At 39.8% G+C, this 15,742-nt stretch overlaps 1 protein-coding gene across 2 annotated transcripts; it reads right to left on the bottom strand.

The window, feature by feature from the left end:
- Positions 1-123: 123 nt before the first annotated feature.
- Positions 124-14,846, bottom strand: LOC127426965 (SH3 domain-binding protein 1-like). Of its 2 annotated transcripts, XM_051674195.1 has the most exons (18): positions 14,595-14,830; positions 13,124-13,166; positions 11,956-12,060; positions 10,933-11,009; positions 10,631-10,742; positions 10,467-10,543; positions 10,166-10,253; positions 9,689-9,757; positions 9,509-9,599; positions 6,669-6,796; positions 5,853-5,964; positions 5,087-5,168; positions 4,886-4,966; positions 4,071-4,184; positions 3,847-3,944; positions 2,455-2,593; positions 2,014-2,291; positions 124-672 (listed from the first exon to the last, which is right to left on the bottom strand). In XM_051674195.1, exons 1-18 carry the CDS (start codon positions 14,639-14,641, stop codon positions 386-388), a joined length of 2,028 nt encoding a protein of 675 aa, XP_051530155.1. In that variant the 5' UTR covers positions 14,642-14,830; the 3' UTR covers positions 124-385. The 2 variants fall into 2 exon arrangements, 1 of the variants encoding a protein (XP_051530155.1); XR_007894881.1 differs by lacking the exon at positions 124-672 and having other exon boundaries at positions 2,282-2,291; positions 2,455-3,343; positions 14,595-14,846.
- Positions 14,847-15,742: the final 896 nt, after the last annotated feature.

Raw genomic sequence — 15,742 nt, 5'->3', positions numbered from 1 at the left:
TAAAAAAACATTTTTTGAACATGTGCAAGCATAATTTGCCTATTATGGTGCTTCAGAATAAGCATTCACTAAGGCTTATCCATAAATAGCTCATGTGAAGTGTCAGTACATTCGAGACCAAAGGAAGCGAGATTGTTTATTGTGTTATATTTGTTTGTGACAGCCCTTAGAAAACATGTATCTCTAGAGCAGATCAACAAAACACTACAGGAAGACCAGTGTTACAAAAATGCTTATTAAAAAGACTGCATAGTTAAAAGCATTAACCTGAAAATGCTGTACCTAAGTCAAAGGATGCAGTATAAACTATTATAAGATGATATTTATTGTCAAAACAAAAGACTGTTTTTTCTAAGTGCATTTTCCAGTCTTTCCTTTCCAAGACTCATTGAGCTGGGGAGGAGAGCTGCTTGTTCAGTGCTTGGGGTGGTTGGGGAGGAGGGACTTTTGGTCTTCTGCCTTGGGTTTTCTTTGGTGGTCCTCCTTCTGGCAATGCAGGCAATAGAGCATGGGTGGTTTCAGGTTTGGTCGAGGGAGGTGGTTGTGCCTCAGAGACTCTAGGCAGAGGAACGGGGAAAGCTCGTGGCTGGGTTACAGATAAAGCTCCTGCTTGGCTCACAGAAGGGCCTTTGCCGAGTTTTGGTGCCTTGTGTTGAATGAAGGACCTCCTTGCTGTAATATGCAAAGAATAGGAATGGCAAATTCAGCTTCTCCAACAATAATTCCACACACAAATAGCTTTAAAAATCCATAAACAGCAGGGTTTAAAAAAATCAGGGAATTTTAAAATTGTGATTTTCAGACCTGGAAAAGTGATGGACATCAAATGAATAGTTCACCCAAAAATAATATTTCTCACAACATTTACTCATCCTCATGCCATTTCAAACTCATATGACTATATATTTTTCGCGGGCCACAAACAAAGATATTTTGAAGGATACATGATGTGTTTTTGTTCATACAATGTAAGTCAGTGGTAAAAACGACGCTGGCTACCACCCCTGGAGTTCGCTAGCTCGCTAGTTCGAATCCCAGGGCATGCTGAGTGACTCCAGCCAGGTCTCCTAAGCAACCAAATTGGCCTGGTTGCTAGAGAGGGTAGAGTCACATGGGGTAACCTCCTCGTGGTCGCTATAATGTGGTTCGTTCTCGGTGGGGCCTGTGGTGAGTTGTGCGTGGATGCTGCGGTGGATGGCATGAAGCCTCCACACGCGCTATGTCTCCATGGCAACGCGCTCAACAAGCCACGTGATAAGATGTGCGGGTTGGCGGTCTCAGACGCGGAGGCAGCTGGGTTTCGTCCTCCGCCACCCAGACTGAGGCGAATCACTACACGACCACGAGGACTTAAATGCGCATTGGGAATTGGGCATTCCAAATTGGGTGAAAAAGGGAAAAAAATCCCTAAATAAATAAATACAATGTAAGTCAGTGGGATTCTAAACCTTCAAGCTACAGAAAGGACATAAAAGCAGCATAAAAGTAATCCACACTCATTCACAAGATACTTTCATGAATGCACCATGGAGACTGTGGATGTCAAGATTTATAGTGAATAAGGACTTCAATTTCAGTCTGTTTCTCACCCAATGCGATCGTATCGCTTCAGAAGACATGGACTAAACCACTCAAATTAATGCTGCCTTTATGTCCTTTTGAAGGATCCTTTTAAAGGATTTGGACCCCATTGGCTTACACTGTGTGGACAAAACATCATACATGCTTTAAAATATCTTTGTGTTCCACAGAAGAAAAAAAAGTCCTATACAAGTTTGAGATGGCATAAAAGCGAGTAAATAATATTTTTGGGTGAACTATCTCTTATAAAATGGAAAAAAATTATAGGAAATTTCTATAGTGAACATACATTTTCTGGGAGTTAAAAAATTCAACTAGCTGGAAATTATAGTGCAATTTCAATAAAATGATTTTTAAAAATCTTTATCCAGTTATGATTGGAAATACTGTATATTGGTCAAAAGGTGTGGGGACCCTGAAATGGCCACATACATTTATAAGGAGCAGTGATCTTCAAAGTGGGCTCCTGGGACTGGGAAGGCAACTCCTGAGTAGGCTCTAGCTGGCTGGAGCATTGTGTCATAGCCTGGTTTTGGCTCTGGGACTGGGCATTAACAGGAGTATAACGGGGAAGAGGAGTGGGGATGTAATTCTGAGTAGGTGGCTGAGCTACTGGATCAGAATCATTGTTGTCTCCCACAATAGCATCACGGTTCACCTGGGTATTTTTAACAAGCAGTGTCGCCCCAAAGTCCTCAGATGATGCTGAGCTGAAATAGGAAAAGAAGCATGCCCAAATTAATACAATAAAATCTGATCCTTTTCTACATTTACAGACCTCACAGTTTATGCATTCAAATTCATTTATGGTTTAAAATCTGGTTGGTTAGTAGAGAATCTTGACCTCAGCAACGACTGAAAAAGGCTCAGTACCTGTCAGTTTTTGAGAGGGATGATTGGCCAGAGAGGGAAGGAGCAAAGACACTGTCACAAAGAGATCTCTGGGATATTGTCGCGATCAGATCGTTCAAATCTGGACTTGCAGGTGGCTCTCGCATCTCAAAATCAGCTTCTAAAAATAAACATTTTGTTACTCTGTTAGCTGCAGTTTGTGGGGAAATGAAAAGGATAGTTCACCCAAAAATGAAAATTCTACAATAATTTACACATCCTCATCATGTCATTTCCAACCCCTTTCTTCTGTGGAACAGAAGTTACTAGCAGAATACTGTTTTGATACTATACAATGACAGTGAATGGCCAAGATTTTGGTCTGTTCCTCACTCAAAGCTATTGTATTGCTTCAGCAGACTTGAAATATATTGTACACGTCATATGGTCTACTTTTATGGTGCTTTTTTGTCATTTTTAGAGCTTGACAGCCCCTAGTCCCCATCCACTGTCATTGTATGTAAAAGAGCAGCTTGGATATTTTGCTAACTTTATCCTTTTTGAGTTCTATTCAAGGGGGAAAAAAAACTTGAAACAATATAAAGGTGAGTAAACGATGCCGGTTCCCGCCTCCTGTTACATTGGTGCTGAAACCCGGGAAGGAGGAGGGATGCGCTGTCATGGAGTCCTCGCCACTGCCGTCCGCCGAAAGGAGCAGCCGCAGCCGTCTGCAGGGTTACGGAGTTGCCGCTGCCGGCTGCCTGAACGTCCACCATCCGCGAGGGGAGGAGGGGCTCGCTACCAGCTGCCAGAACGCGGAGGGGCGTTCCATCCGCCAGGGGCCGGAGGACTCGCTGCTGTCCGCCCGAGGAGGAGCGGCTGTCGTCCGCCAGAGGGTGGAGGAGTGGTCGAGAACCAGGCGACGGCATGTCTGGGAACAGGCGAGTAATTTTATTTTTCTCTCTATCTCCTCTCTCTTTCTCTCTCTCTCACTGTCGCTCCACCTCGCCCTTTCCCTCTCCTCTCTCTCCCCCTCCCCCCCCAGCTATGGGGGGGGGGGGGGATGTACATCATGCTGGGGGTTCCCCGGCCTGAGGCAAAGGAGGGAGGAGTGTGACGAGGAGGAGCGGGCCCCCAGTCGGGCTAATAAGCCGAGGAGAGGGATAAAGGCAGCCGGATGCCGCAGTTCGGGAGAGAGATAGAGCCACACGCAGCTGCCGTGTGTGTTATGTTTTTTTCTTTATGTTTTCATTTTACATTATATTACTTTGACTGTTTAGCCGGTTCCCGCCTCCTCATTGCCCGACATTTAACTGTTACAATGATGATACAGTTTTCATTTTTGCATGAACTGTCCCTTTCAGGAAATAAATGGCTGTTCTCATGTCATTATAAACAGTAGTTTATCAGCATATAACAGTAATATTGCAGCACCTTCAGGGAAGAGGCTCTTGGAATACTGTATAAGTGGCTCTATGATAGTCACAACTTGCACTGAAGAAGCAGATGCCATGTCCAGCAAGGAAGTCTCTCTAAAATGGAGAAATGCAGAGGGATAAACAGTAATAGGATATACAAAGTTCTAAATGCATAGTTGAAAAGTCCAGGTGGTCTTTTGTGTTTGAGAAAACTTGTGTGTATGTGTGTGCTAGACTGACCCCTCACAGCGAGGCCACAGTAGATTAGGCCCAAGCACTATGGCAATGTTACTGGGTGTCATTTTATTCACTGCTTGCTGTTCTGACAAGTGTGAGAGAAACTGCACAAGGTACCTGACAGAAAGAGATAAAAAGGGATAGGTCGACAGTGAGCAGAAGTGTAGAGTGAATATGAACATCAAAGTTATAGTTTACAAAAAAATGTTAATGTCATTACTTACACTAATATCGTGGAACACACAAAGAGTAATGCCAGTTCATAGTGGCCATGTCTGTCAAACTCCAAAAAGGACAAAAAAAATAAATAAAAAAAAAATTGCCAGAAAGGCACCATAACGGTAGTCCATATAACTTATGTGCTTTTAAAGCCATACAATAGCTCTGTGTGAAGAACAGATCAAATTAAAGCTGTTATTCACTGATAACCTCTAAAATCTCATTTGCATCCACATTAAGATTAAAATAAGATGTACCATATCCGTTTTGATGTCACTTATGCCAAAGCGTCATTTGTACTTGTGTGTGTCGTAATGGCACATGGAAATGCCAGTTTGAATATGTGGAATGGAAAGTAATGTTTGCTAGCTGCAGAGGAGTAAATAACAACCGAAATATGTGGAATATAGTGGACAATTGTAATGTTTTTGTTGTTGTTTTGTGTCCTTTTTGGAGCTTGACAGATGTGGTCACTATGAACTGTCATTGTATGCTAAGAAAACTGCATGAAAATTCCTCAAATTCTTTTTTGTTTGTTTTTTGTTTTTTTGGAGGGTGTGAAATATTCCTTTAAAAGCTTGAAAGAAAATCTACTGTACCTAAGGTTATTATAGTTTTCGGTGGGAAGTTTTTGCAACGCCATCTGTAGCTGTTTCAGTTTTTCATCTGTATCTTTTTCTCTAACAGCATAAGAAATGATAAGACAATCAAAATATCTCCAAGCTTAGCACCTGAGGAGTTTTCCCCTCTTGAAAACAGCATCAATAAGGAAATGAATAAGACACAACCTCCAAACTTACCCTGCTGCTTTGAACCAGTCATTATATAGTTCAAAGGTCATGAGTGGTTCAGGCAACTCTCTCAAGTAACACTTCAGCGCCCCTGCAAAGAGAGCACACTATTTGAAATAAATAACATTTTATAAGCTTTGCATTTTGTGTTTACCAAGCTTTTTGCTAAAAATAGTAAACCTAGAAACCTAAAAACGTATCAGGGTTGTTTGAATACGCAGAAGTTTGTCACCTCAACCACACTTTGCATCCACATTGGGTGTAACCTTCAAAGCACTTTTTCCACCTCCCCAAATCTTCCTGTTATTTTACATTAAAAATATTAACTAATACAGAGCTAAAAGCTTACCAAATGCACCTTTTAATGGTGCACTCAGTAGTTTTTTGTTTATGTTGCGCTGACCAATATGACAGCTGGACTTATACTGAATGGTGTGGATGCAGCAGCATCACATAAATGCAGTTACCGATGCCATTGTACAAATGTGCTATTTGACATTATTCAGACATTATTCATTTATTCTATGAGCAAAAGTGTCCAATAACTGGGAGGTTACATGACCTTAAGTGAGTAGGACTCGGCTGGTCATGCGATCTCAACATGTTGGCTCCAAGTCTACATCTTATGTGAGTGTACATGATTTTAAACATATTTTTCAAAAGTGTTATTCATTTTTTTTACTTTTTAAAAATTTTTTTTTATGGTGAACAATTTACTGAGTGAAACTTTAAGTTAATCAAATTTAAAAAGTTAATGCAAATTATGGCCTTTCACCTGCCACAGCATGAGGGTCAGTGCTGAACTCATTTTGGTCGACCATCCCGGAATCCAGACAGCTCTTCAGTTTTTTTACAACAGACGCAGCAGCTGCTAGCCTGAACAACCCCTAGATGACAGTTGTTAAGACAGATAGTGAAAGATAGTGAAGATTAGAGACGAAAAGCAAAACAAAGGACATGAACAAAAGAAAAAAAAGGGTTGTGATATTTGCCGTGCAGTTATTGTATGTGCAGTTATTTGTGTGAGTAAACAACAATTTTAATAGCACGGAGCTGTGAGTTTCCTTACAGTGATTAGACAATAATACAGTGATTTCATCATTGCTCTATGACCCTAACCTAACCCTAACCATTGCTGAACAATTCAAGTGCTCAAATGAACTTGCAACATTTTTTATTTGACAACTAAATTTCTGCCACTTTGGGTCCTGGGATTTTTTTAGGTTAGTGGATAAATTTATGGATCAGCATTAAATGAATATTAAGAATAACACATTTTCCAATGATGGATCATAACATATTATAACACACACACACAAACTGGAAACTCCTGCTCAAGAATGATACATCAGATGCAGCAGCTGCTAGCCTGAACAACCCCTAGATGATAGTTGTTAAGACAGATAGTGAGAAATAGTGAAGATGAGAGTCGACAAGCAAAACAAAGGACATGAACAAAAGAAGAAAAAAAAAAGGGTTGTGATATGCGTGCAGTTATGTGGGTGTGCAGTTATTTGAGTGTGTCGGTGCAGAGGTGCATATGTGGTCAATTGCATTTAAATATGTGTGTGTGGGCAAGGCAAACGCTCACCTCTTCTCTGAGTCCTGTACGAAGCAGCATGCTTACACACTCCTCAATGGGAACAGCAATCTTTCGCCCACAGCTCTGAAGGTGAGACAGCAGAGGCTCTCCAAATACCTTCTTTTCTGTTGTAGTCACTTGGGGTTTTATAATTTAACAGAAAAATACACTCTTTGAAGATGTGAAAACATATGATCAGGGGTGTCACTTTGTTTGTAAAAAAAAAAGTGGTGGGGACAGTGGGGGAGGGGTGATGATGTCACAATATGGCAAAGGCTTATGGATATGAATAATTTATAAATAATTTAACATGATCTTTTTCTGTTTAGATAGATAAATAGTCTATGTGATGTATTAATCCAAAAATCAACACTGTAGTAGAGTATTTGCACATTTCCAAGTTAAAACTGAAATGTGAACAACAGCTGGGTTTCTGTCCACATATTTTTACAACACTGGCCCAAATGATGCAACAACTTGGAACTCGAAAGTGCCAGGCTGTTTTATGAAGGCAAATTTCACCTCTACAATTCACATAATTGCGAAGGAACATATGCCTATATTGTAAACTATATTTTGAAATAATAAAAAATCCTTTAGGGAGCCTGGGTAGCTCAGCAAGTAAAGACGCTGACTACCACACCTGAGTCGCAAGTTCGAATCCAGGGCGTGCTGAGTTACTCCAGTCAGGCTTCCTAAGCAACCAATTGGCCCGGTTGATAGGGTGGGTAGAGTCATGTTGGGTTAACCTCCTCGTGGTCGCTATAATGTGGTTCTCGCACTCTGTGGGGCACGTGGTGAGCTGCGAGTTGTGCGTGGATGCCGCGGAGAATAGTGTGAGGCTCCACACGCGCTACATCTCTGCTGTAACGCGCTCAACACACCACGTGATAAGATGCACGGACTGACTGTCTCAGACACAGAGGCAACTGAGATTCATCCTCCACCACCTGGATTTAGGTGAGTCACTACGCCACCACGAGGACCTAGAGCGCATTGGGAATTGGGCATTCCAAATTGGGGAGAAAAGGTGAAAAAAGAAAAGAAATCCTTTAAAGGCTACTGCCTCCAAAATTAATCTGGCAATAGCTGGGTTGCCATTTACATATTTTTATGCAAATTGTGGGATATTGCTGGATTGAAACACTTGCCAGCAGTCATATCACCCTGCAGCTCTCGCCTGGTTGCCCACTAAAGCTAAGCAGGGTTGAGCTTGGCCAGTACCTGGATGGGAGACCTCCTGGGGAAAACTAAGGTTGCTGCTGGAAGTGGTATTAGGGAGGCCAACAAGGGGTGCTCACCCTGTGGTCTGTGTGGGTCCTAATGCCCCAGTATAGTGATGGGGACACTATACTGTAAAAAAGCACCGTCTTTTGGATGTGACGTTAAACTGAGGTCCTGACTCTGGTGGTCATTACAAATCCCAGGGCAATTCTCATAAAGAGTAGGGGTGTAACCCCGGTGTGCTGGCCAAATTCCCCCCATTGGCCCTTATCTTTCATGGCCCCCTAATAATCTCCATCCTTGAATTGACTACATCACTGTACTCTCCTCTCCACCAATAGCTAGTGTGGTGGGTGTTCTGGCGCACTATGGCTGCCGTTGCATCATCCAGGTGGATGCTTCACACTGGTGGTTGTTGAGGAGATTCCCCCTATACTATGTAAAGCACTTTGAGTGCCTAGAAAAGTGCTATATAAATGTAAGGAATTATTATTATTATTACTAAGATACAAATAAAATCTCAAAAGTGCACATAAAAAACGTATACGCTGACTTGGTGGATATATTTTTTATTAGATAAGAAGAAATGTGCATAAACTATGATGGAAACACATTTACTGAATAAACTCCTACTGAATTCATTAGGAATACAAGATACGTATCAAAAAAGTAATGTGACTGAATAACTCGTTCATAACTGGACTAACCAGCAGACCAATCATCACATCTGAAATGTTGCTCTGGTCATCCAGAGCAAATAATGGTGTCCTGAAAATCCAAAGCCTGCATAGAGTTTGTAGTGCAAATATGTTGGATACAAACTTGAACTGTGCTGAAGAGTAGGTTTATTGACACTTTTGAAAAGTATCTTATAGATCCGCATGGTAAAGTCATAAGGATGGAGGAACGCGCACACCACTCCCCGAACGGTGTGATGCGCTGTCGCTCCCAGACATGAGACAAAGTTCTTTACAGTTCTTTACAATTTCTCTGTAAGTGATGATTTTGTTCTTTTGAACACATGGGATAGAAATGCGGCTTTATTCGCATATTGTTTGTTTGTTTCACTTAAATTAAATTCGCAACTTGGATGGAATCATAACTATTGACATTAAGTCATTGTTATGAAAATTGTTAATGTCAAAAAAACAAAATGTCTAAAAATCATTTAAACAACAATTTTAATAGCATTGATCTGTGATTTTTGACATAAAACAAAGTCTCTTTACCGGGATTAGACAATAATACAGTGAATTGATCATTGCTCTATTACCCTAACCACTGCTGAACAATTAAAGTGCTCAAATGAACTTGCAAAATGCTTTATTTGACAACTTAATTCTTACATCTGCCACTTTGGGTCCTGGGATTTTGTAGGTTAGTGGATAAATTTATGGATCAGCATTAAATGAATATTCAGTATAACACATTTTCCAGTGATGGATCATAACATATTATAACACACAAACAAACTGGAAACTCCTGCTCAAGAATGATACATCCCTGCCATGTGGTGGAGACAAAATCAACCATGGCCAAAAGTGGTGGGGGGATGTCCCACCCGTCCCCACCATAAATGACTCTTAATTAGGTGTTTAAATCACTGCTTAACATGCTCTGCTCACCTGTGTTGCTGTGGCTCTCTTTGAGCTCGGTTATATTTTTCTCCAGGAATTCATATGAGACCTTGTGATATTCAGCTTGCAGATCTAAAAGCTGTCAGAAAGTAACAGTTAGAGGTCCATTTATCTGTGGATTATGCACATTACTTATTACTATAATGAAGACATATATTAGGGACTCACACGAATGAAGTAGCTGGCATACTCATCCTCTTTAGTGGCAAAATGATAGAGGTCTGCAGAGTACTGATCCTGCAAGAAAGAAAATGTATTATTTAATTTATATCCTGTACGTTCCATAAACTCATAGAGGCCTCAGATAGTAATAGCGAAACCTGATGGGATTTCTTAGCAAACCCTTTCAAGTTTGTTCAGATAAGCTTTTTCACTGTACATTACATGCTTTTCTTGGCCCTTTCATTCACAGGACAGTAAAGAGTTGATCGTAAATGACGGGGCAAAGAATGGGGAATTGATCAAATACATAGATGGCCAGTTTGAAACTCATGTCAACCGCATAAGCGTGTCAGAGCATGTGCACTAGGCCACAGCTGACAGGCTAACAAAATATGAAATTTAATTTCCAGTCTGTGTTTCTAGCTGTAAAGATCATCTAGCTGGACAAAGCATTAAAAGGTATAGTGTTTTGGCTTGTTTAACCTTGATGGATTCAAGTCTCCTCCAGGCCTCCTCTAGATCTTCTCTTAGGCCGTCCTGCTTAGCCTGTGGACCTGTGCTGGTTTGAGATCTAAAAGTAAAAGTGTATAAAGGAGAAATAAAATATGCACAGATTGTGAACAATATACATAACACTGTAACACAATGATATTGTTCCTCATGAACGAAGGATGCAAACTTGTGTTCAAAGAGCTTTTGACTTAAACTGGTATGGGAATGTTGACTAAAAGAACTCTACAGTCATCGACTGGTTTTGGTTATGTGAAAATGGCAAAATGTTCACCTGATGCGAGCATTATTCCAGTCTGTTGTAAGTTTAGCAAACTGTTTCTTGTTTTTCAGGATCTCTGGGAGGTCTTCCTGCATGGATAACATTGGTAAAGATGAGGAATATTGTTTTTTTTCCAACAGGTTATATGTTATGTTTGGTAGTTAGAAAGGAGCTACCTCACTGAGCTTATTAAGAGGCACTAGAACTTCTTTCTCCAACTTCATCTCAAAGTCAGCCAAAGTCCGCGCCAGAAAATTTTGCATGAAGCAGCACATTTCCAGAACCTTTCTGCAGGAAGGCAAGACCGGGTGTGCTTAGAAACTTGATCATTTTTATTCACAAGAGAGCATTTCTAAGGCAAATGTATTGTGGCATTTAGCCTTAAATCTGCTAACAGTAAATCAAATCTTTTTACAAGTATCATGATAGAATACTTGTCATGAGGCTATTCACCATTTGTGTCAATTAAAATACTTACCTAATGGAAGATTCACCATCAAAATCTTTAAAGCTCTCAGCCATACTGACAGACAGCATCATGAGGGGTAACTTTTTCTGTAAATGAGGAAAAGTATGAATGAGAAAAGTGAGTGCTATGGCATGTTTTCCAATACTTCCACTTTTCTCCTGTTTATTTATATTAGTTTACATGGGTATCATGTGCAATTCAATTTTCCCTTTCTCCAAGTGACAAGACAAGGGTGAACGGAAGATGAATGAGAGAAAAAATTAACAAAAACCAGAGAAATGGAGCAGGGTTTTTTTTATTTTATATTTTATGTAATCCTTTTTTAAATATGATGTGTAATTTGCTGAGTTATTAATTGTATCTCAGCCTAATATGCAGGTTCAACTATAAGTCAGCCATTTGTAGGTTGGTTTCACCTAAAAGTGTAACTGTGGCTCTGTGGCGCTTTAAAATATTCCTCTGTCCAGTCCTAAACAGCAACACTGGCTAAACCAATGGTATGAGTTTTGGGTTGGAATATCTGTTTGTACAACCAATGAAAGATGGGGAAAAGTTTCTGGAATCTGATTGAAAATAGTGATTATTTACATTTCTTTTGAGGAATAAGAAGAAAATTAAGGTCTGTATAATACACCCCTGAAAAGCAAAAAAAAAAAAAAAAAAAGTAACTCCTGGTGAACGCATATCCTGATTCTTTAACCAGACACAGTTCTTCATACACAGACAAAGCGAGAACCTCAAAAGACAGATTCAGCAATCTGAATGCTCCATCATCTCTGGAGCAATTTGGAATTATGTTTCTTAACAAAATAGTAAGCCAAGATAATGTTGGGAAAAAAATCCCCTTTCCATCCACAGTGATGGTGGTCCATGTAGAAGATCTTCATAGCCACAGGCAAAGCATTTTATCATATGACCATTTCATTTGTCTTCCTGAACGTTACTCATTTCTCATATACAGCGCATGGTAATCTTCTTCAAAATCTGTGCCAACACACTTACAATCCATGATTAAATAGGAGGTTAGCTTACTATCCGTCTCTCTGAGTCCAGTCCCAGCTGACTCTGCAGGCAGCCTACCAACTTCTTATGGATGATCTGGGCAGCTCTCCTGGCTGGCTCCACACGCTGTTCCACCTTAAAGCAAAAGAAAATGAGACATTTATCCAAGTTCATCAACACTGTATTTGTACTGTAAGCACACATAGTGTACCTAAAAAGCAGTGGATTAGCAAAGTCATCAGCAGTTAAAGCTGAAGTCTGTAATTGTTTTCAATTTTTAAATATTTTCTCCTAGCTTAATATGCAGACATCTCTATACTGCCCTGCAAAGGAAAATCGAAAGTACTACACACTGTCAAAAAAGTTATAAATGGCTATGTGTACTCTGACAGACAGGTTTGGCTCAACTACTTACATTCAAAGAAAACAGAGTAGAGGCTTCTTTTACAATCCACATTTGGCTGGAAAATCAAAAACCAGTGAAGCCATTTTCTCACTTCCAGGGTTAGCATAGTTACTGTATTTTGGCTTGGTAGGGTGGTGTAAGTAAGCCATTTGTAGGTTGATTTTGTGAAAAGTGTAAACACTGTGGCATTATCAAAACATTATTCTGTTTGTATGAGCACCCTGACTGCCCGACACATCAAACATTTACACGTTTATATGCACAATCTTGCACCGATTATGTTTAAAAATCAGCGTGTGGCCTGTAAATGCTATTGAAGGCTTTTCCTTATCAGGCTTATAGGGTGTAAACGTAAGCTTAAACCAACAGGCACACACAGATTCTAGCCCATTGCCCCGGTTTTGCATAGCATGCAAACACCTGTAACAGAGTTTTTACAGGCCTATCCAATATGCGCACATGTTGTGAGAATCCCTGTATACATTTTGACATCAAAAGTAGAGAATAATCAGATGATTTAAAATCTCATAATAAAGAGTTTTTGTTGTGTTGTTGGATATTTGGTTGTTATCAGTGTATTCGTGTGCATGTAAATGCACTCTTTGGCTCAACCACTGGTGTGAATTTGGGGCAGGACTATTTGTTTGATGACCACCGGCAGACGGGGGAGTGTTTCGGGAAACCTGCTTGAAACAATCTGTATTTCTGCCATTCTGTTTAGTGATGCCACTGGAGCAGAAATTACACACTTCAGCTTTAAGGTGTAAAGGTGTAGTGGTGAAAACAACTAACCAAAACCAGATCCTCTGAGAGAAGGTCAGTTGCATCTTGTGACCTACAGTCCAAAAACACAACACTTACAGATTACTGACATAATGTAGATGGTTACTTCCATCCAATAATAATAATTAAAAAAATGAATAGCACCTTTCTGTTCTAAAATCAAATTTGACTAATAGAGTTATGTAATCAGATTGTAAGTGTATACAATTTTAATGAATATTTAATTCTCAAAAAAAAAAAACATTTATACACAGCAAAAGATGTACTAAAGAGGAATAGGTTGCTTCTTTACTGTGACCAAAGCAGCCAAAACTAAAATTAGAGAGCCAAGGCTGCTGTAGGAAACAGACCAAAGTGAGAAGAAGGGAAGTGGACTGTTAGCTAAAGCACAAATCCATTTTAAACTCTCTCTTTTAACCACTTTAACATAGCAATCCATTGTGCAATTCCTGTGTTATACAATTATGAGAAGATGTACAAACCAAATAACCATGTAAACTCCAGCGTGTCAAATAATTACTGAGAGAGATTAAAAGTAATTTAACTTCTATGTTCAATTGCATCAAATGTCTCTTATGAAATCAAATGTTAGTCTGAGGTTAGTATAAAAGAGAAATTACTTTATTCATATACAATCCACACTCAATATATTAACACATGGATGATGGCCTTTCAATATGTTTGATTGGCACAGTTATTGCTGGGTATTTTACCATTAACTTCTTTGTAACTTCAGCTAGAATAAGTCATATGTGGCGTACGTTTTGTCACACAAAGTCTTATCAATGCGGTATTGTCTTTGCTTTGGGCCTTGAGTTGAGAAGTCTATTAATTTCCAGTTAATGTCATATCAGAGCGGGTTGCAAAACTAGCACCTTGTGCAGTGCAACTTGCAGATGTGCTCTTTATCATCAGCAACTAAGAAGTGACACCTTTTATAACAATGTTATTCAAGAAAATCACCTAATCACTGTCAATCATTTTAGACTCTACATAATGATGAACTTTGTAAATATTCCTGAAATATTTTTTCAAAGAACATACTTTAAGCCATGCACATGAAAGATTAAAAACCTAATACTGGTGCACATTGTTTTTATTGCCTTTTTTTGTGTGTGTGTGTGTGCGAAACCAAACACCAACGCTTGTACTGTCTTTATGTTTGAACAATGGAAAGACCAAGAGAAATGTAACTGTCACTCTCATGTAGGAGAGAAGTGCTCAGCCTTTTCTGGTAGATAAACTTGCTTTGACATGCCAATTAATTCTAATGTCACATACAGTAATAAACAGCAACAGGTAAGCAATACAATGTAGGAATCAGGTTTTGCTGCATTGTCCAGAAAGACACTATGAACCTATAAGACCAAAAATGTTCTAATATTCAACTGTTTGAATTTACAATAGAAAATATTCACACGTTGGTCACACATTGTCTAACACCACAAACAGTACGAAATCAACACATGCGAGTACTTACTTCCCCCCATTTCCAAACTGCTTTAAGATGTGAAACGGCTTCAGCATGGTGATGAAGAATTTCGTTTTTAAGTCCCAGTGTATGTAAGCACAGGTCAAGAGTATTGTAGCTTCATTTGATGGAAAATATTGCTCTCTGAATTCAATAAAATTTTGAATTCAAAATTCAGACTTCAGTCAACAACACTCTCAACTTGACTGCTTCACATTTGTGCACATCGGCTCAGAGAAAGAGGAAGTTACCAAATGAATAAGAGGAAAGACATTTTCATATCACCCTGTGAAAGTCATGCAGTCCCCTCTCGAAGTAGATTAGCTTGTAATGGGTGCAACACAGAGGCTTCATTTGCAGTTCAGTTCATTTGCTATCAGCTACCAGTGTTTGTCTGTCTATCAGCTGAATCGGAGCAGAAAATTTGTTGAATCATAGACAACGATAAACAATAAAACTGAATTGACCAAACATCTTGTCGGGATTTGAATTCACTAATCTGTTAAATATAGCTATTTCATATAAATGCTCTTGATTAAATATAATCTGTCACTCTTCTTGACCTTTTAAACTCCTCTACATACATCCAGTTCTTCTGACAACAATACTCCATGTTCCCATTATGTAAAAGTCTTTATACATTCTATTAATTATGCTTTTTGCATACTGAGCAAATTCTACATTTCTTGTGTATTTCTTTAATAATTGAATATTATGGTAGGGGGCCTGGGTAGCTCAGCAAGACGCTGAATACCACACTTGGAGTAGTGAGTTCTAATCCAGGGCGTGCACAGTGACTCCAGTCAGGCTTCCTAAGCAACCAATTGGCCCGGTTGTTAGGGTAGGTTGAGTCACGTTGGGTTAACCTCCTCATGGTCGCTATAATGTGGTTCTCGCTCTCGGTGGGGCTCGTGGCGAGTTGTGTGTGGATGCCGCAGAGAATAGTGTGAGCCTCCACACGTGCTAAGTCTCCGCAGTAGTGCGCTCAACAAGCCACGTGATAAGATGCGCGGATCGATGGTTTCAGACGCGGAGGCAACTGAGATTCGTCCTCCGCCCCCCAGATTGAGGTGAGTCAATACACCACGATGAGGACTTAGAGTGAGTTAGGAATTGGGCATGCCAAATTGGGAAGAAAAATGGGAGAATTTTTGTTT

The sequence above is a fragment of the Myxocyprinus asiaticus genome, chromosome 36, assembly GCF_019703515.2.
Source record: "Myxocyprinus asiaticus isolate MX2 ecotype Aquarium Trade chromosome 36, UBuf_Myxa_2, whole genome shotgun sequence".
NCBI lineage: Eukaryota > Metazoa > Chordata > Actinopteri > Cypriniformes > Catostomidae > Myxocyprinus > Myxocyprinus asiaticus.
The sequence above is the reverse complement of the archived record's forward strand: the minus strand, read 5'-3'. Positions and strand labels throughout refer to the sequence as shown.